The sequence below is a fragment of the Cydia fagiglandana genome, chromosome 13 (assembly GCF_963556715.1).
Source record: "Cydia fagiglandana chromosome 13, ilCydFagi1.1, whole genome shotgun sequence".
In the NCBI taxonomy this organism is placed as follows: Eukaryota; Metazoa; Arthropoda; class Insecta; order Lepidoptera; family Tortricidae; genus Cydia; species Cydia fagiglandana.
In genome coordinates, this window is record NC_085944.1 from 573,825 (window position 1) to 593,329 (window position 19,505).

Sequence of the window (19,505 nt, forward strand, 5' to 3'; positions counted from 1 at the left end):
TTTACAAAATAATAGATAATAATGTAAAAAAAATACAATGTTGCAGTTGGAAGAGTGCACCGACTACGAGCAGCGGCGACGCCTGCGCGCACGCATACGCACACTCATGGCCGAGCAGGAAGGTGAGCTCTTCCATTCTAACACTTTACTGCTTGCTTTTGTGTAAATGAGTTTAGATTTCAATTTTATCAAGAAGTTGTTTGACTTGGAAGTTCTTTAGACTACACACATTTGGAGACTCACGGCCTTGCACAATGATGATCTCCTATTTCATTACAATGAAGTATGAAGTCATTACATTTACCCTTATAAAGAAATGTTATTTACACAACACAATCAGCCAGTAATCGATACATAGAACATAGACTAGTAGAACAGGCCGTGTCAATACGATGTACTTAAAACACGTAGAACCCAGAACCCAGATGGATAACATTCTGCATGAATGCTCGGTCAGTTCTGCTAGCCGTACAGACAGACACAAAAATACATTAAGCATTCTATTTTTATTTCCATTACATTGTAGCATGCGCGAGCGCCGTGACGGAGGCGCTGGCGGCGGCCGGCGAGGCGCCGACGGACTCCGAAGCGCGCGGTGAGTCTCTTCTACTCCCGTTGCTGCAGGGCCTGCTCGGCGGCGGCGGTGAGCGCCTGCTCGCCGGGCTCGGCGCGGCCAGCGCTGACGTCGTCGCCGACGTACGCCGCTCCCTAGGCCGCCTGCGGGCAGCCCTAGCCCCGCCCGCGGCTCACCCCCAAGCACGCGCACTCCTTAACCTCACTGAACGTCTAGAAGAAGCCCTCGATGCCGCTGACCGCCTCGATGGCTGCAAAAAACGCCATCGACGCCGATCACGCGCCGCCAGACATACCGTCGGCGTTACCCATGAGGAACTCGAAGAAGCGCGCCGAATGGTAGATAGAGATCAGCTGGCGCTTGCGCCCGAACCGGTCACCTCTGCTTTGCCTTCCAGCACCGCGTCAACGGCCTCCGTGCCTAGCGTAGATACCTCGACCCCCGAACGGCGGCAGAGCGTCGAAGAAGAAGTGAGTTTCCATGAAGCGGTGCCGGCGCAGCAGAAGCGAGCGCCTATCGCGCACTCGGTCAGCTACGAGGCCGCACCCGTTAGTCGCGACGCGCAGGTAGTAGAACGCCGCGCATCGGGACCCATTAGTCATGAAGAACAGGTAGTTGAACGCCGAAGTTCTGGTCCACGTAAACCGGAATTCCACCGTCACTCTATAGCTGACGCGCCGAAACCAGTCCAAGCAGCGCCAGCGCCCGCACCCTTGCCTGCTCCTGTCGCCGCTCCACCTCCGCCGCGACCTCTGTCCAACACTAAGAGCGGCATAGCTAGAATAGCCAATAAGTTTAACGCCCAGATAGAACGAGAAGCACCGCTGCCCATCCGTCGTGTTCCGACGAGGCAGCAGCAACCAGTAACCGCACCTACCGTGCACACGCGTCCTCAGCCGGAAGAACGAGCATACCGCGCTCCTCTCTACAAACCTCTTCCTCCAACGTACAACTTTGCAGCACCGCCGCCCGCTGACGACTATTCTAAACCGCTGAACCGGTTCAGCAGCAATAAGAAGCTGCGTATGAAGCGTGCCAATACCATAGACATCGGTAAACCACTCACTGGATATCGACTCGATAGCGACACGGATGACGACGTGCCGCGACGCGGCCCAGCCGTGCCCGAGTTCCGCCCACAAACAGATAATGACAGGAAATTCTTAGCTTTCATGAAAAAGAACGAAGAGAATGGAAACGGGCATGTAAATTGGAGCAATAGGTTCGGTAACATTAAAAACACCTTCGAGAATCGTGAGGACCGCAGCAGGTCCTCCAGCTCGTCCTCTGCCAAGCGGTTCTGGCAGACGACGGAGGAGGCTCCATCCTCTCAAGTCAGACCTAGGAAGGTGTTAGGTGACTTTAACTCGGATAGACCCCGTGTACCCTGGGCGGCGGAACGAAGGGAAATCTCCCCGCAAATCCCACATTCACATCCGCCTCTCCCGCAGGCACCACCGAAACAGTCTCACTACGCCCCGCCCCTGCACCACCAGTCACCACAAACAAACCACTATGTCTCGCCTGTAAACTACCAACCCCTACCACCACCGCACCATCAGACTCCTCCCCCGCACCACCAACCCCCGCCGCCTAAGCCCGTGCATCACCCACCCATACCCCAATCCCCAACGAAACCTATCGCGAAACCATTCTTGTCCAAACCGATCCCCGTCAATCAGTTCTCGCACGCCCCAATGTCCGCGTTCAAACCTCCTAAAAAGATTACTTCTCCGGTGTCACCATCGGCCCTCGTATGGGTTCCACCGTCGGCCAATCAGGCACCAGTCCTGTCTCCTACAAGCGACACTATACCCTACAGCCACAAGCAGGCGCCGAGCCCGCCCGTGCCTTCCGCGCCCTGGGTCCAGGCAGTCGAGAACAAACCGCGCAGAGTGCTCAGCCTCGCTGCCAATAAATTTGAAAACCCCTCCCCCCGCTCTACTCAAATGTCCCCTCAGAGAGATAGGCCCTACGCCTTCAACCCGCCCACACCGCCGACTTACGCGCCCCCGCCCACACAGAACTACCCGGTCAAAGCTATCCCGAGCCAGAACGACCTGGCCGCTCCGGGTCTCGTCCATCGCGTCGGCAACCGCCCGTACGAGGACAACTATGTGCCTAAGGTGGACGCTCAAAAACTGCAGATAGAGTTTTACGAAAAACAGATCCGCGAGAAGAAGCTTAGGGAATCGATGAGCAATGGGCACTACAAGCCGCAATCACAAACCCAGGTACAACCGCCTCCATATACTGTGACCGACTTCACGCCCGCTAATGTAGTTTCAACGTTCGTGCCGCTCCAGCAAACGCCGGATATAGAAAAGGCGAGGGCACATAAAGTAGACTACTTGCCTGATGTCGTGCTTAACGAAGCCCATGAGCCCGCTCCCGCGCCAGCTGCGCCCCAGCATAGCCACTACGCGCAGAAACCGAAAAGTCCATACACACACAGCCAGCAGAACGGCACCCACAACGGCGACGTTGCTTACACAAACGGGCACGGGCTCGATGAAGAAACCACAGAGCACAGCAGCGTAGTAACTCGCGTGATGCGCGGCCCGGTCGGGCAGACCGCCACCGTGACCGCCGGCGCGCGCACCCGCCACGACCCGCGCGGGCACGGGCCGCACGCCAGCGCCGCTGACAGCCTCAAGAACTCCCTCGACAAGATCCCGCGCCACCCGCGGCGGGACAGCCGCGCGCAGGTACGGCCGGCCCCTGTACAGCCCCAGTCCTCGCTCGCCCCCTCGCCCCGCCCGCCCGTCATCAAGTCGCCCCTCTCCCCGAGCCCGCGCGAGTTCTCGAGCGAGTCCGCCGCGAGCCGCGACTCGAGCCCGGGCCTCAGCCAACTCAGTCGCTCGGGCTCGTGGCAGCATATCACCGAACGCCGCAGCCCCGCGTCACCTCGTCGCGTAGTCGCGCGTGCTAAATCCATGCACCTGCTCGCCGTGCCCAAGATGTTCGAAGGCGGCATCCAGCCCGAGGCCCTGCCTGACAAGAAGCGAACGGTGGAGGCGTACTTCTCCGGGCAAGCGAGCTCGACGACCGTGGGCGCGCGCGCGAAGGTCCGCGCGCGGCAGAGCCAGGGCTACGGGCTGGGCCGCAGCCGCACCATGCCCAGCGTGACTGAGCTGCAGTTCCTGGATGAGAGCAACGCCGACGACGCGTTCGAAGACCTGGTGTCGGCGCTGGCGTAGCCACACATTCCACTAGACTAGGCGGGAGACGAGAGACGCGCGTGAGTCGTGTGTGTGTGGGCTGCCTGTCGCTTGTGTCGCTCCCCGCATGCCCCCGCACCGTGACCGTCGATGTACATATACATACTCGCAAAATCCGTAACATGTCGACCGATGCCATTTCACCGTTTCCAATAACCGTGTTAATTTGACTAATAGCTTAAGTATCGTATTGTTTTGGCTGTTATTGTTTTGGAGATGCCCTTAGATTTTGCCGAGCCATTTTTGGCCTTGACTCTAATCTTGTTTTCCGTTTGCAGAGGAAGAGGAAGTAACGACTGTGACATCGAGCGAGCGGAGGAACTCCTCAGAGAAAACCGTTAGCAGTAGCACCACCACTAAAACTTCTAAAGGTCTGTTACATACTTTTGTATCTACTGTAGTAGTGTGTGCATGACATGTTACATAGCGATCCTGCCAACTTAATCATATAGGTTGGTACATTTTCATCAGACTTGTACGCTGGTTAAAAACGAATTATAGCAATCGCATTCATGACTTCTTGGTCTTTATACACTTGCCATTACACACGAATAATTCGACGTCTTCACTCACATCTCAACCTGGCTTTTTGCACTTTGGTGTGCTGCATGACAATAATCTGTCCGTTCTTGTGTTCCAGTGATCGAGAGCATGACGCGGCCGGCTCCCAAGCCCGTGTCGCCGTTCGCCAAGTTCCGACAGCTTGAGAAGCAGAACTCTACCACCAGTCCCAAGTAAGCATCACCCCCACTCCTAACCCCTCACTTTAGAAATCCCCTCCCAATTGGCTACAACTGCCGCAATAGGTGCCTAAAACACTTGATCTTATCGTAGATATTAAAGTATATTTAATTTATTATTTATAGTAGTTTGGCTTAATAAATCTATATTTTATTTATTTTTTAGCAACCATATCTGTGGATACGGATAAGGAATAGGTACACGTAAATATTGAATTAATGATATGCATTTATAACGCGTTATAGTAGCTTCATTATAATATTTATAATCACTCGCTAAGGCTGAGTGCACACGGATTGTTTAACACCTGTACAGTTGACGAAATAACATAAGTAAACAAAGGTTTCAATCACTTAAATTATATTTAGCCTTTGTCTGCTCAGAACGCGCATTATAGTCTTAGTATATTGGGTGATTTAGACAGAATAAAGAATTAGTTTCTTTCCATAGCATGTCTAACTAAATTATAACCTCAAAAATAATAATTTTATAGGTTATAATTTCGCCAGACAGAAAGCAGAGATAGAAAGCAACATGTTTATCTTGTTTTCATCGCACAATTATCGGGACAATCATACGCGTACCAACTGTACTTAACCAAACCATTAGTTAGTCCATCCTAACGTACACGCGTCGTGTAAATAATGTCACCAAAGGGCTCCAGACTAACGTTGCGTCCGTTATAGCTCGCCCAAGTCACCGCAGAGCCCGGGCTCTCCGTCGCAGCCCCTCTTCAAGTTCACCGACCCCGCGCTGCAATGCAGCGCTCTCACTATTAAAGAACGGTTGCTGCAGTGGTGTCGTGACAAGACTCGGGACTACGAGGTACACGCCGGTTCCTGGCAACTGGGGGTTATAAGCGCTCTGGTTGTTTAGGAGGACCCCCCGCACACCCCACTTTTACACAGGCGAATGTATATAGCTGTAACGCAAACACGTACATATAGTCAAAATAGATATTTAGATAAGCATTTCACCTTCAATTGAGAACAATTTATCGCAAATACTCGTAGAAAAACACAATTTGTTTCACTCGCAATACTCGCACTTAGAAATTATTAGTACTGTTCCATGTCTTTTAGGTACTGGTGCAAAGTACAATTCAGAAACAACTGCACACTATATAAATCACTGGCACAATCACTAAGGCAAAATATAAATTCAGTAAGAACTTTAATCCATTGGATCGTTTTCGACCCACTGAACCCACTGACTCCTACACATTGAAATTAGTAAGTAGGGGAGTGAGCCTGTAACCAAAGGAGTGTGGGTGGAAACTTCGAAAGCACCCAATGATCATATATGGGTTAAGGACTCAAGGGAAAGGTATTTTTTTGTAATAAGTGGTTAAAACTGACCAAAACAAAAGGACCCCGCAGCAAACATTGGGAAAAAGTGGTTTCAGTTAAATCTCACGAAATTTTAGTATGATGTAAATTCGGCTCTCCTGATTATTTTTTTGTATGGGCGTAACTCTCTCAGAAGTATACTTTTAGAAATAATCAATGTAATTGTTTTGTACAAAATATATGTGTTTGTTAACCATTTTTACGTAATTCCTCCTCTTGACAGTTGGAGGCTTCACCTTATAACGGCAGTAACTGTCAGTGCGTGTCATAACAATACATCGATTTTAGAAAACATGTCGCGGAAATAGAAAATTATATACTTGATTATTTCAGAAAGTATACTTCAGAGAGAGTTGTGCCCATACAAAAAAAATATTAGGAGAGCCAAATTAACATCATACTACAATTTCGTGAGATTTAACTGAAACCACTTTTTCCTTATGTTTGCTGCGGGGTCCTTTGGAGTTCATCCCGTATGTTATATTTGTCCTGGCATTACGAACGAGACGCTACGTCTGTAACGTACCATTCAAAACAACAACATGATCTGACAATATCATTCTGTAGTTTTACGACGTTCAACCAATCTAGTCGGATATGCAGAGTGGGGGGTGGGGGGTCAGGAGTCGCCGGTAGCTAGAGCATGTCCCGCGCACGCGATAACTCGCCGTCACAGCACGCACTCACACTTGGGGTTGCCAGTTGTCGAAAGAAGCAAAAATTTATGTGGGAACATATATTCTGGCAAACCCAGTTTGTCAGTAGAAAAAGGCGCAAAATTCAAATTTTGTACCATCGCGCCTACTTTTTCAATTTGCCGCCTTTTTCTACTGCCGGAAATGGCTTGCCAGGCCTTGCAAATGAATGCCTGAAATCACCCTCAATCCTGCAAGAGCGGGTCCTCCAGCTCCAGCATCAACACATCATTGAGATATAAGGTCCACCGATGGTTGGATTTAAGGTAGGCCGAAGATGAAGCAGCGCATACATTACTCGTGATACACTAAACTGTACTTTTTTCGATAAATTGGCAACCCTAAAGACAAGCTTTCCGTCGCTTTATATGGCTAGTATTTTCTTACTTTATCCATGTATCACGGTATTTACTTAATTGTATATATATTATCCATTCATCCGTAGGGACTTACTACTTCTGAGCGTTTTAACCTAGTTAACAAACAAGCACACAATTAAAATATTCATGTGACCGATATTTTAATAAAGAGTTACGTTTTGTCAAATACCTAATTTGTTCTCTAATCAAATGAAATTAACAGCCTGATACTGATTAAATGAGTGTGGATATTTTTTTCAGATAAATCTTTCGTTGCGTATCATTATCTTTTTTACTGTTACATATCGACTGTAACATGACTGAAGGCCTAACATCCAGCCCGATTCAGTTAACAACTTGTTATGGCTTTGATCTTATTTTGATACGACCCTGAAGATCGCTCACGCAAAGCCGTGCATGAAATGCGCGCCAATCACCAAGACAGCCGTCAAGGTGGTATCAAAACCAGTTTAAACACATAACAAAATGTTACATTAGAATCGACGTTAGGGTGAAAAAGTGAGTTGTCCGTGTGATCGATACTTTTAATGTCGTCGAGTTCAAAGCATGAGCCCAAAGAGTGTAAGTACTGTTGCTGTGTGAACAGTGCATGGTGTTCTTTGTCTTGAAATAGATTTATCTCATTTTCAATATTCCCCGGTAGGTAGGTACTCGTACCTACGTATTTTCAGTTTTTTTAGGTCTTTGAAGACGTCTGTAATACATATTGTATCAGATCATATTTCACATAAGCAGCCGTTTATATCTACCTATACCTACCATGATGTGATTTAGATATCCGCCAATAGTTAAGTACTGATCTTTTCAACATGTGTTTTATTACTAAATTAAAATGTCCTACCATCCTACCCAACAGCCCCATCTAGCGTTAAACACGTTATCGACAAAAATATGAACATTCCATGCCTGAAAATAAACTAAAAATAATGCCCCAATATAAACAACCACTCGCTCGAAAAAGGCTTTTAGACGTGCCCGCCGGGTAGATAAGGTACATTCATATGAATCGTCCCATCTGTCCCACCCCAAGTAGGGCAGCGTTTACGTGGGGCGGGAACAAATGGGAATAAACCCATGTTTTGCGCAGAATGTGAAGCTGGAGAACTTCTCGACGAGCTGGGCGGACGGGCTGGCGTTCTGCGCGCTCGTTCACCACTTCCTTCCCGACGCGTTCGACTACTCCAAGCTCACGCCGGAGAAGCGTCGCCATAACTTCACACTCGCCTTCAAAGTCGCCGAGTAAGTAGCTTATTTATCCCCTGACTTAAGGAACACATCCGCGATAAGGCACCACTTCACTGCAAACGCGTCCGGTCCAAGCTCACTCCAGATAAGCGTTGCTACAACTTCACGCTTGCCTTCAAAGTCGTCGAGTAAGTAGGTATTTATTTATTTTAAACTTTATTGCACATACAAAAAGTACAACAGCCGGGCTTAGCGGGCTTAGGTAGCTTGTTTATCCTCTCATGTCTGACGTAAAGAACACATCGCCGATAGGGCACCACTTCATTCCGAACGCGTCCGGTCCAAGCTTTTAGGTACTGGGGAAATGTCGTCAAAACGTCACGCTCGCCTTCAAAGTCGCCGAGTAAGTACCGCTAAATCTTGTTTGTATAGTGCTCCCATCAGTTCTGACGAATGGGACACGCCAATAGCGGATCGTTCACGCGAATGTAACTAAGTATAAGTACTTAGTATGCTTTTGCTAACAAAGGCGTTCACAAGAACTTTCGACCATCTCATCACATAGCACAACATAGTGCCACAACTATACAAATAACACGGAAAAAAATAAGCTCTAGCAAAGTACCAATTTGGCTTCGTTAAAATTTATTCAGTTGGATACAACAAAGACTTATTTAGAATGCGGAATAAAGCTCTGTAATTGACAAACAAGCAATTATTGCTAAACGTTCTTGGTTGTTTTAACCAAGTACTAATCTGTTTTCAAATAATGCCTTAGTCAATATAAACGCGTGTTATTTACTCTTAATAAATTTATTTGCGTAATTTTACCAACTTACGTTAACCTAGTTGACTTCTTTGATTTTAACAACGAACTTTGCAGGCTCCCTCCGAGCTAAGTCACTCGGTTGTAAACAGCAAAACCTTATTTATTTCTAGCCATTTCATTTTCTCAGTGAAGAAATAAGATTCTATCAGATACAACAGTTCGCAATTCGCAAGCCAATCTTCGCAACACGGTACTGACCGATGACTCATTGACAGTCCGTCAATCGTCAGCACTGACCAGTCATCACATCAACAAACGCGCAGTATTTCAGGGCTTGATGTCACCGCCAACACATATACTACGTTCTACACTCAAGACCAATTGAAACGTGTAATTTTATATAGAAATTGCCTAACAAATTTGCGTGGTCTTGGGTGTAGTCAGCGCGCGTGTCCGCCCACTCATACGCAGCGCATCCGCGTCGGAAACGTCTATTTTTGACCGCAAGCGAATCATTTATAATTTATAACTTGTAAATATCAATCTAGAAACTGATTTGAACTTTACGACCTGACGAATCCGGGAAGGCCAGTTTTGGTTCGCAGAATTTTTTTTATTACATTAACACCGCGTGTTTGTTGCATTATAAACTAGGATTCCCAGAATCGGTGTTGAATCTATAATTGTAATATTTTAAATTGGGATAAATTGTAATACAAATACGAGTAGGCTTTGGCTATGCCGTCATTGGAATTTCCTGCCTCAATTTCTATTATACTTACTTAGTAAATTATTTCTATCTTAGCAAATGTGCCCTACCTATCATGCATCTTTAAAGATCAGTTATTTTCCTTGCATCTAGATTCTAGATTATGGGCAGTCAAAAAGCTTTCAAGGATGTTAGGCTTACTTTAGACGTCATCCTTTTCTTCCTGATGGTATTGTCCCAGCTTTTTGCCGCGGCTCATGGCAGTCTGGGGTCCGCTCAGAAACTAATCCAAAAAATTGGCACAGTCACTACAGTTATTATGAAAGCGACTGCCATTTGACGCCCCAGCCCAGAGGGAAACAAGACGTTAGACATGACATGACAATTTAGTCGTGTAAATAACGATGTTTATTCTGTTTCCAGTGAGAAGGCGGGCATCTACCCCCTGCTGGACGTGGACGACATGGTCGCCATGCGCAAGCCGGACTGGAAGTGCGTGTTCACGTACGTGCAGTCCATCCACCGCCGCTTCAAGGATGAGCGCTGACCGGCGCTTACGCACGCTGTCTTTTTGGCCACACTTACGTAAATTAAAATAGAGTCGAAATTCGCACCGCAGATAATTGGATTGATAGTCGTGCGAGGAACGTTTCGAGGATTATAGAATGGATATAATTTTTGGTACGTCTATTGATTTAATTGTCTTTGGTTTAATAAAAGAAAAAAACTGTACGCAAATACCTTCTATTTGCGTGTCGATAGTATACGCTATGCACAAGACAATACTTTTCACAATTTCTGAATTGTAGGTATACTTATCTATGAATATTTATGTGCAAGTGAAGAAATATAGGAATAGTGATGCGAGTACTATCGATAAAAATGATATCTGTGGCCAAAAATATAGCGTTAGTGTTAAATATAAGTAGTCGAACGCTAAAGTCACAAAAGTATATATTTTTTTGTATATCGAAGTGTATATTTAGAGTCCAAAGAGCGTATGTTGTTATCGAATTGTTTGTTTGTGTTAATGTTTGTCAAATGTTTATTAAGTCCGCCCAGCTCGTTGTATCTCCAGCGCCGTCTCGACAGTCCTATTTATTGTAATCTCAAGATGTATGTGATTTTTATATTAGCTCGTAAGCTTGACTAACTGGTATGAGTACCGACATCGTAGGTTAGTCCGTAGATTTTTATACATTTGATTTTCACCTTTGCGATTGGACCCCTGATTGCAAGGATCGCTTTGACTTATTTATCTACATAAGGAAGTAGTATCCTCGCGTCGCTCAGGCGTTCATTTCAACGTCAATCCATTAACTTACTACTTGAATTCATTCATTATCATTACAACTTGACTTTTATTAATAATCGCGGCTTAAATAATCGCCTACTGATTTTATCAAATATACTTGGTCAAGCAGATCTTGTCAGTAGAAAAAGGCGGCAAATTTGAAAAATGTAGGCGCGAAGGGATAGCGTCTCATAGAAAATTTGAATTTCGCGCCTTTTTCTACTGACAAGATTTGCTTGACCATCTATAGATCATATTATATTACAATAATTTATAAGTTAATTTATATTGATATAAAATAAAATATTATTAACAAAATTGTTTGTATTATTTTTATTCAGTGGTTATACATGCATCATCATATCTTGTTTTGGAGAAACGGATCAGCACTATTATTGAGAAAATGACACAAAACGCGATCGTGGAAACTATGAAGTAAACAAATTTCGCTGACATGTCATTAACATTAAATTAAAGTTTTTTGCTGCAATTTTGCATATACGTGTGAATAAAACAGTCCACAACCCTATAAAGTCCCCGCAATGTGAGCGCTGAAATGTATTTCGATTTTTTATCTAATCTAAAAATTTACATAACTATAAGTTCAGCTTCTTAGAAGTTTATTTTTTATTTCGCTACCTATATTCATTTTTTATCCATCGATATCGATAAGTATCCAAAAATATTGCCCGTCACTATTTGTGGCACAATTTTTAAGGGTTTGGTAGGACTATTTTTAAAAGTTACCCATAACACTGTATTTTTGGAGGATCATTCAGGGATCTGGCAAAGCAAAGGGCATGGCGACCATAAACGGATCAGCGACATTCGTGCTCCTGTCGATCGTCGGCGGGTCGTCGGTGCGCGCCAGCAGCCTCTCGTCGTCGTCGGGCGGCGCGTCGTCGGGCACGTCGTCGGCCAGCAACACGCGCACGTGCAGCGTGCTGTCCCGCCACGCTTGCCAGGACATCTGGTGCTCCTGGATCTTGAGCAGGATCCAGGTCGTTAGGAGACCGTTTAGGGCGCCTATGAAAAACGCTAGTTCAGGATTAGATTGTTGTGGTGTTCGCGATTATACAAGGATCGTGTTCTAGTAATCGTTATACCTAAGTTGTATAGACAGTTCGGAAAACTGTGGATTTGTTGACGGAGAAAACGGAGGTGTATGTTACGGCGGGACACCTAATACCTGGTGCTATTTTCGAGTGATGCTTATACAGGTATAGGTACCTATTTATGACTGTTGAAAAATTATAAACTGAAGCGATGTCACACGGAAGAAAAAGTGTCGAGAAAGAGAAAGTGGCTGAAATCAAACCGGCTTCTTGAGCATTCGCGGCTGACGCCAAAAGGGCCCTTTATCTTTGCAAAGTTTGCATAAGTTCGGGTATATATTTGGACAGGTACTGCCGAGACCCGATTCGCCTAGCGGGCGTCAGCTGTAAATGCTGAAAAAGTTAATTTCATTCCAGCCTCAAACACTCGGTCACTTTATTTCAATTTATAGGTGTCACCAATACCAATGATACCGATGAGAAGCGAGGAGAACAGGTTGGCGGCCAGCGCGGCGGGCCCGCCGGCGCGGGCGCCGGCCTGCAGCGCGCGGTCGGCGGCGTGCAGCGCGCGCGCCGTGCCCAGCACGCTCGCCGCGCCCAGCGCCGCGCCGCGCCACGCGTCCGCCGCCAGCGCGCGCCCGCGCCCGGACCGCGCCCATTCGATTAGAGAACGCATCCAGGACCATCTGAATCGTTATACGTGATTATAGGCGCACCGCGTTATTTTAAAGCTGAAGGCTAATCGCGTGCCATTTGATGCACCGTTTGCTGCTGCAAAATAAATCGAATCAAATAAAATGATGGCAAGTTATTTTGAATAACTTCCTGGCTAAGTAGGAGCTAGCTAATCTATCGCATGCGATTATTGATGACGTTTGAGGAAGCTATTTACGCGCCAATATTAATAGTGTGGTCGATCGCATGTGCATCGATACGAACGGCGCGTTAAATCCTTCCAAGAGAAAGAGTTTGAAGAATAAACTAGGGTTCTTAGGGGTTTAGGGGGAGGGAGGGGGGGTCAAGAAAATGTGACATATTGTGACATGGGGGAGGGGGGAGACACAAACTTTGTGACGTCACTTTAACTTCATCAGTAACCGAAAATTTATTTAAATTATTTTATTCTCTGTACATTTAAATGACAAGTTTTTAAAACGAGAATCGTTTTTATTCGTTTAATTTTCTTTCCTAAGCAGTTTTGGGTTATAAAATTACTAATATTTATATCGTCAAAAATATTTTGATAAAATATTAATAATACTTAGGTACTTACTTAATTCGATTTGGCGATTTCGTAGAAAAAATGTGACGTCACACTAGGGGAGAGGGGTTTGCCAAATGTGACCAAGTGTGACAAGGAGGGGGGGAGGGGTCAAAAAACCTAGAAATTCGTGTGACGTAATTAATGGATGACCCCTTACTGGTGGCACTAACAATGGGCTTTTTTATAGAAAAAATCTGAAGTGCAGAATAGATGCGACTTTCTATAAACTCTAAAGGCTACAGCGAACATCAAATTTCGCATTCTTTTGGTCGATTTCAGCAGGCACCATAGTGATGGAGTTGGACTTTCTTCGAATTTTGATTTTCGCAGTAACCCAAACTATATGTATAGTTCCTTTATGCCCAAACCCAGACCTGCGGGCGCAGCACGGTTCCATTTTTATCGACTATCACTATGCGCGTCCCTTTCGCACTAACATACTTGTTAGAACGTGACAGGCATGGTGACATAAAAACGCGACCGTGCTACGCCGCCTGGAAGTCTTGTAAAACAAAGCCTGATGAATCTGCCTGCTCATGATTTTAATTAATCCCTGTTTAATTGCATATTTACCGTAAGTGCTGATCGAAAAGTTAACTAAAGTGACATTTTGTAAAAGTTGTTGAAATTAACTGATATACAGGGTCATTTTTGGACCGTTAGCCATATTGTGCGAGGTGATTAGGTAGGTTATACTGAACAACTTTTTCTATGGGACCAACCCCGAAAACCCAAAAAAAATGTTGGCCTTCCCATAGAAAACGTCGACATCCACTCGACCAAAATGTATGAAACGGCCAAAAAAATTTTTACGATTTCGGACTGGTCCCATAGATAAAGTTGTTCAGTATGGCCTACCTAATCAGCTCGCACAATATGGCTAACGGTCCAAAAATATCCCTGTATTTGTACTTGTGACTCCTGGTGACCACGTAATGGTGCCGGCAGAGCTCGCAGTAGCTGGTGGCTGCCTGCAGCAGCCAGCGCTCGAGACAGGAGCGGTGCACGGCGGCGATGGTGCCGCGGCAGCCGCAAGGGCGCTCCAGGCGCTCCGCTGATGCCCCGCCGAAGCAGATGCGGCAGATATTCTCTGAAGCTAGGCTGCCTGCTACGCTGCTCACTTCTTTTGGCGCTGACGGCGAAGCCTACAGATAGTTTTTGTATTAAAAATGGGGAAATTATTGTTCTAATGGTGATATGAGTTCGTAAAAAAAACGACTTTAATAAGTTACTTACACTTAAGTATTAGGTACGAGTATACATATATCATTAATGCAGCGTACAAATCATAATTTTTATGATTGCTGTTAACATTTCCCTTGCTGCAAGTCAGATAGGACAGATAGCATAGATAAGTAGATTTCAGGGGCGTAAGTGACTATATGGTGAGGCAAAGTGAACAAAGTGCCTCCGGCTCTTGGCCCGATTAGTGCCCTAATTTGACGGAGAGGCCCTGAGCATAGAATCCGATTGCCCTGGTTCGACTTGGGATCTGGTTACTGGTTTTCGACTTATTGACTTTTTACCTGTTTAGCAAGAAGGAGAGCGCAAACAGAACCGAGTATAGAGCGCGAGCGCGCCGCTCCGGGCGGCGACAGCCCCCCGGGCGCTGTCAAAGAGTCCGCTACCACGCGTATCCGTTCTCTGGCTTCTTCTGTATCTGACACTGTTAAACCAAATTGAAGTTATTCAACAACAACATAATCTTCACACAGTGCCAAAGACAGTTTGATGCTAAACATTCCTAAACCAATGTGCCAGCTTCTCTCCGGTCGTCCATCAGATTTGATTGACATAATATCTAGGGCTAATGCAAGTCATTTAATACCTACACCAATATTAAGGGCTTAGGTATTACACTTTACTTATCCTGCTTTAGGACAGCGAACGATAGGCCGCGACGTCGGCCCTGATATCGGGCCAAAGGATCATTTTCCGTTTCACGAAACATTAGCACATCGTTTACAATATTTCTTGATGATTGATCAATGTTACTTGGTCGGCCACGATGGTAAGGCTCTCGACGGCAGGATAAGGTGGAGGTATAATAAGCTCTTAAAGTACTTACCTGGTGTGCCCATGCCAGCAATGTAACGGCATGTGATATCGGTCTGCTGCGCTGAGCTACGCAGCTCTCGCTCAGCGTAAGGGTTCTGAAAAGTAGTTAAGTGTCATCATTATTAAAACTGCTAGAGTACCTGCTACTATAATACTAGACGACACGTTTTGTTGTTGGTACTTACGGGAACTATCGAAGAACAACTTGAGGCAGACATGCTTACAGTGACACCGCTTTCAGAATGCGCAGGACGCCAAAACATCAACAGAGTTCTCCCTTCGCCTACATGACATTCCTGCAGCACAAGTTACACGACCACTTTTAAATAAGGCGCCGCTTTGCATGGGAAGAAACCGTTAAAAATTGCCAGGAGTGAAAACTTACTCTTAAAATATTACCGTAACTGCAAGTTCTATGAAACTGAAAATTGGTGTGTTGAAGAGCCTGCTGGATTCGCGGCTGATACGTCACATGTGATAACAGTGCCTGTCTCAGACTTTGTACATTGTTGTAGGTAAATGTAGTAATGTCATTGGAGTCCACTAAACAATCCAATGTTGCAAATCTTCGCATTTTACATTGTGACTGATCCTTTGTAACTCATTGATTTTGAAAACATTTTTGTAGCTTTAAAATACACATGGTGGCCGAGAAATGGTGACAGTTTATTGTGACAATGTCAGACATATTTTGAATTTTTCATGTAACCCCTTGGTTTGGCACACAAAATAAATTGGAAATATTCCCAATATTTCAATCAAAATATATTTTAATATATATATTAATGTAAAATAATATAATTATTTTGTTCGAAAAGAATTTTATGATCCTTAACTTTTGCAATTTTATGGATATACCTACTTTGGCCAGGGACTGTCTTATTTCAATCATAGATCGAGATAATTATACTGTCTTTTTCTTACGCTAGTACTAGCACCCAAAAAAAGGGATGAGTATAGTATTTTCTTTTTATTTACTGTTGGCTTTGCCAGACTATATTGTGTTGAGTTGTTTTCGAACGTACCGAAGTTTGCTAGTAGCTTTTGCACACAGTGTTGCCAACTTGGCATAAATGATGCCAGATCTGGCATATTTTCACTCGCTTTGGCACTAAAATTTTCCATTTAGCATCTGGCATATTTTTTAGCATAATTTGGTCTAAGCCAAGTTTGCACCAACTTGGCAGCTACAATATGCGCCATCGCCTTATGTGGTTCATATTTTCATATGAATTTTGACTTTTGTGGACGGATGGACGTCAACGGACTATATAAAGTTGGTAAATCAGATCTTGTCAGTAGAAAAAGGCGGTAGGTAATTTTGAAAAATATATGTGTTTTAAGTGTCTAGTCAAGTGATATTTTAGCATTTTTAGAATAGGTGTTTACAAAATATTTGGCATAATTTTGGCATAATCTAGACATTCATCATCATCATCATCTCAGCCATAAGACGTCCACTGCTGAACATAGGCCTCCCCCTTGGACCTCCATACGTGCCGGTTAGAAGCGACCCGCATCCAGCGTCTTCCGGCGACCTTAACAAGATCGTCTGTCCATCTTGTGGGTGGACGTCCTACACTGCGCTTGCTAGTCCGTGGTCTCCACTCGAGCACTTTTCGACCCCATCGGCCATCTTCTCTGCGTGCAATGTGGCCTGCCCATTGCCACTTCAGCTTGCTAATCCGGTGGGCTATGTCGGTGACTTTAGTTCGTCTACGGATCTCCTCATTTCTGATTCGATCACGTAGAGAAACTCCGAGCATAGCCCTCTCCATAGCTCGTTGAGCGACTTTGAGTTTTGAGATGAGGCCGATAGTGAAAGACCACGTTTCGGAGCCGTAAGTCATCACTGGTAACACACATTGATTAAAGACTTTCGTCTTGAGGCACTGAGGTATGTCGGACGAAAAGACATTACGTAGTTTCCCGAACGCTGCCCAACCGAGTTGGATTCGGCGGTTGACCTCTTTCTCGAAGTTGGATCTACCCAATTGGACTACTTGTCCTAGGTAGATGTACGAGTCAACAACTTCGAGTACCGAGTTCCCAACAGAGACTGGGATGGGCACAACATTGGCATTTGACATAAGTTTCGTCTTGTCCATGTTCATTTTCAAGCCCACCCGTTGTGAAACTCGGTTGAGGTCATCGAGCATCATGCTGAGTTCCTCCATCGACTTTGCCATGACTACGATATCGTCGGCAAACCGAAGGTGAGTGATGTATTCGCCGTTGATGTTGATGCCAAGTCCTTCCCATTCCAGGAGCTTGAAGGCGTCTTCCATTACGGCAGTAAACAGTTTCGGAGAGATAACGTCTCCCTGCCTTACGCCTCTTCGCAATGGAATCGCCCTCGTGCTCTGCTCCTGTACTCGGACCGACATGGTGGCGTTACTAGACATTAGTCTAGCATTTTTTCAAAATCCCAGTTGGCAACACTGTTTGCACAATCTGTGGACTCTACTGTCAAAGTGACGTGTGCCCTTCAACGAGTGTTTTTCTCATTTCCCTCCCCACGTGAAGATATATAATCGTTGTGAAATAAATTGAAATTCAAAGTTAATCGCGCATCTAACAATCATGGCAGTCCGTGTACAATTCGAGAATAACAATGAAGTGGGGGTGTTTAGCAAATTGACAAATTCCTATTGCCTCGTTGCTATCGGAGGCTCAGAAAACTTCTACAGCGTGTTCGAAGCCGAGCTCGCAGAAACGATTCCCGTGGTGCACGTCAGTATCGCGGGATGTCGTATCATCGGCCGGATGACCGTAGCCAACAAGAACGGACTTCTGGTGCCAGCGGCGACCACCGACACAGAGTTGCAACACATACGCAACAGTCTGCCGGACACAGTGAAGGTGCAGCGTGTAGAGGAGCGCCTCAGCGCGCTCGGAAACGTCATAGCGTGCAACGACTATGTGGCGCTCGTGCACCCCGACCTGGACCGCGACACAGAGGAAATTCTCGCAGACACACTAAACGTAGAAGTGTTTCGGCAGTCTGTGGCCGGAAACGTTTTGGTCGGTTCATACGCCGCGCTCAGTAATCGCGGAGGCTTAGTTCACCCTAAAACTACCATACAAGATCAGGACGAGCTCTCATCTCTCTTACAAGTTCCGTTAGTTGCGGGTACAGTGAACCGAGGCAGTGATGTAGTAGCAGCGGGGATGGTGGTTAACGATTGGTGCGCGTTTTGTGGCATGGACACTACGTCGACAGAGATCTCAGTGATTGAGAGTGTGTTCAAACTGAATGATGCCAAGCCTACAGCCATCACCTCTACAATGCGTGCCTCACTCATTGACAGCATGTCCTAGGACCTGCAGGAAATGCAGCTAACTATGAGGTCCACTTGTCATTCATAAATAGCAATGCCCTGCTAAGCCGAGTGTGGCGCTCTCTCAAAAGAAAATGCATTGCTAATTTATACTTTAGTTTCTATAATTGAGAGTTCCATTTTCAAAATCATTTGTTTTTGAGATAGCGCTTTTCGGCTTAGGAGGGCAGATCAGTTCTGTTGTGTTTTGCAAAAAAAAGATGCTTATTGAAAGGTGTTCAATAGAAGTGACCAAAAATGTAAACATTGTACATATAAGGCATAACCTCAATTTTGATTTGAATTGTTTAAAATTTAAACTTAAATAAACAAAAAAAGGTAATATCAGATTTAAAATTAAGATGCATACATTATAAATGTAATAAATCTAATTTTAAGGTAAATTAAGAAGTAAAAATATTGTTTTGTTTACATTTTTACAACTTCTAATGAAAGTAATGTTATGACAATTGATACCAAGTAGTTGTGCTATCCCAGAGTTGCAGAGGATCTTATGTGATATGTTTATTCAATTTTGATAAGTGGTGCACCTTTAAAACTGCACAACAGATTGTGCATTCATGCACTGGCAATGTCCCTCAATTTACATATGTGTATGTACCTATACATAAGGAATAAATTGTAAACCTTTAAAATTGTTTAATTTTTATCACATCTATTTTGACATCATATTTTCTCTTAGGGTGCAATCACAGGTAATGACCTAATGCAAATGCAATTGCAATGGCTGCAATACATTAAATTTCGTTTATTTTACATGTTCACTGCAGGAGGGGGTTGAAAGACTCCATACACAGTATGATTAATTAGTTTACAAGTTAGACTAATTGCCGCAGCGAAAGTGTTAACACTAAGGATCAATAGACCAGG

General features: G+C 45.1%; 3 protein-coding genes across 12 annotated transcripts in view; 2 read left to right on the forward strand and 1 right to left on the reverse strand.

Annotated features, from left to right (window-relative positions):
* LOC134669938 (mucin-3A-like) overlaps window positions 1-19,505 on the forward strand; it is a 208,873-nt gene that overhangs the window by 94,490 nt on the left and 94,878 nt on the right. For 2 of the 7 annotated variants that reach the window (XM_063527556.1, XM_063527558.1), the window contains 8 exons: window positions 47-122; window positions 527-595; window positions 4,074-4,166; window positions 4,436-4,529; window positions 5,223-5,361; window positions 8,048-8,199; window positions 10,047-10,375; window positions 10,477-11,235. In XM_063527556.1, the coding sequence (XP_063383626.1) occupies window positions 47-122; window positions 527-595; window positions 4,074-4,166; window positions 4,436-4,529; window positions 5,223-5,361; window positions 8,048-8,199; window positions 10,047-10,170 (747 nt within the window). In that variant the 3' untranslated portion in view covers window positions 10,171-10,375; window positions 10,477-11,235. Of the gene's footprint in view, window positions 1-46; window positions 123-526; window positions 596-4,073; window positions 4,167-4,435; window positions 4,530-4,701; window positions 4,734-5,222; window positions 5,362-8,047; window positions 8,200-10,046; window positions 10,376-10,476; window positions 11,236-19,505 lie in introns of those variants that run through there. The other 5 variants (XM_063527557.1, XM_063527560.1, XM_063527559.1 and 2 more) reach the window with 5 other exon arrangements.
* On the reverse strand, window positions 11,236-15,970 carry LOC134669941 (E3 ubiquitin-protein ligase MARCHF3-like). Of its 4 annotated transcripts, none has more exons than XM_063527565.1 (7): window positions 15,680-15,969; window positions 15,480-15,590; window positions 15,305-15,389; window positions 14,763-14,902; window positions 14,149-14,381; window positions 12,438-12,658; window positions 11,236-11,943 (listed from the first exon to the last, which is right to left on the reverse strand). In XM_063527565.1, exons 1-7 carry the CDS (start codon window positions 15,866-15,868, stop codon window positions 11,693-11,695), a joined length of 1,230 nt encoding a protein of 409 aa, XP_063383635.1. In that variant the 5' UTR covers window positions 15,869-15,969; the 3' UTR covers window positions 11,236-11,692. The 4 variants fall into 4 exon arrangements, with proteins under 4 accessions (XP_063383635.1, XP_063383636.1, XP_063383638.1 ...); XM_063527566.1 differs by having other exon boundaries at window positions 15,767-15,968; XM_063527568.1 differs by having other exon boundaries at window positions 15,694-15,821.
* On the forward strand, window positions 17,747-18,927 carry LOC134669934 (eukaryotic translation initiation factor 6). The gene has a single exon (XM_063527549.1). It carries the CDS (start codon window positions 17,878-17,880, stop codon window positions 18,613-18,615), a length of 738 nt encoding a protein of 245 aa, XP_063383619.1. The 5' UTR covers window positions 17,747-17,877; the 3' UTR covers window positions 18,616-18,927.

Excerpts from the sequence above, each read along its gene's own strand:
- LOC134669941 (XM_063527565.1), bottom strand. The coding sequence starts at position 15,868 with ATGCGAAGATTTGCAACATTGGATTGTTTAGTGGACTCCAATGACATT. Across the intron at positions 15,591-15,679 it reads GTTACGGTAATATTTTAAGA|GAATGTCATGTAGGCGAAGG; the intron begins GTAAGTTTTCAC and ends CTTGTGCTGCAG. Across the intron at positions 15,390-15,479 it reads GTTGTTCTTCGATAGTTCCC|AACCCTTACGCTGAGCGAGA; the intron begins GTAAGTACCAAC and ends ACTACTTTTCAG.
- LOC134669934 (XM_063527549.1), top strand. The coding sequence starts at position 17,878 with ATGGCAGTCCGTGTACAATTCGAGAATAACAATGAAGTGGGGGTGTTT.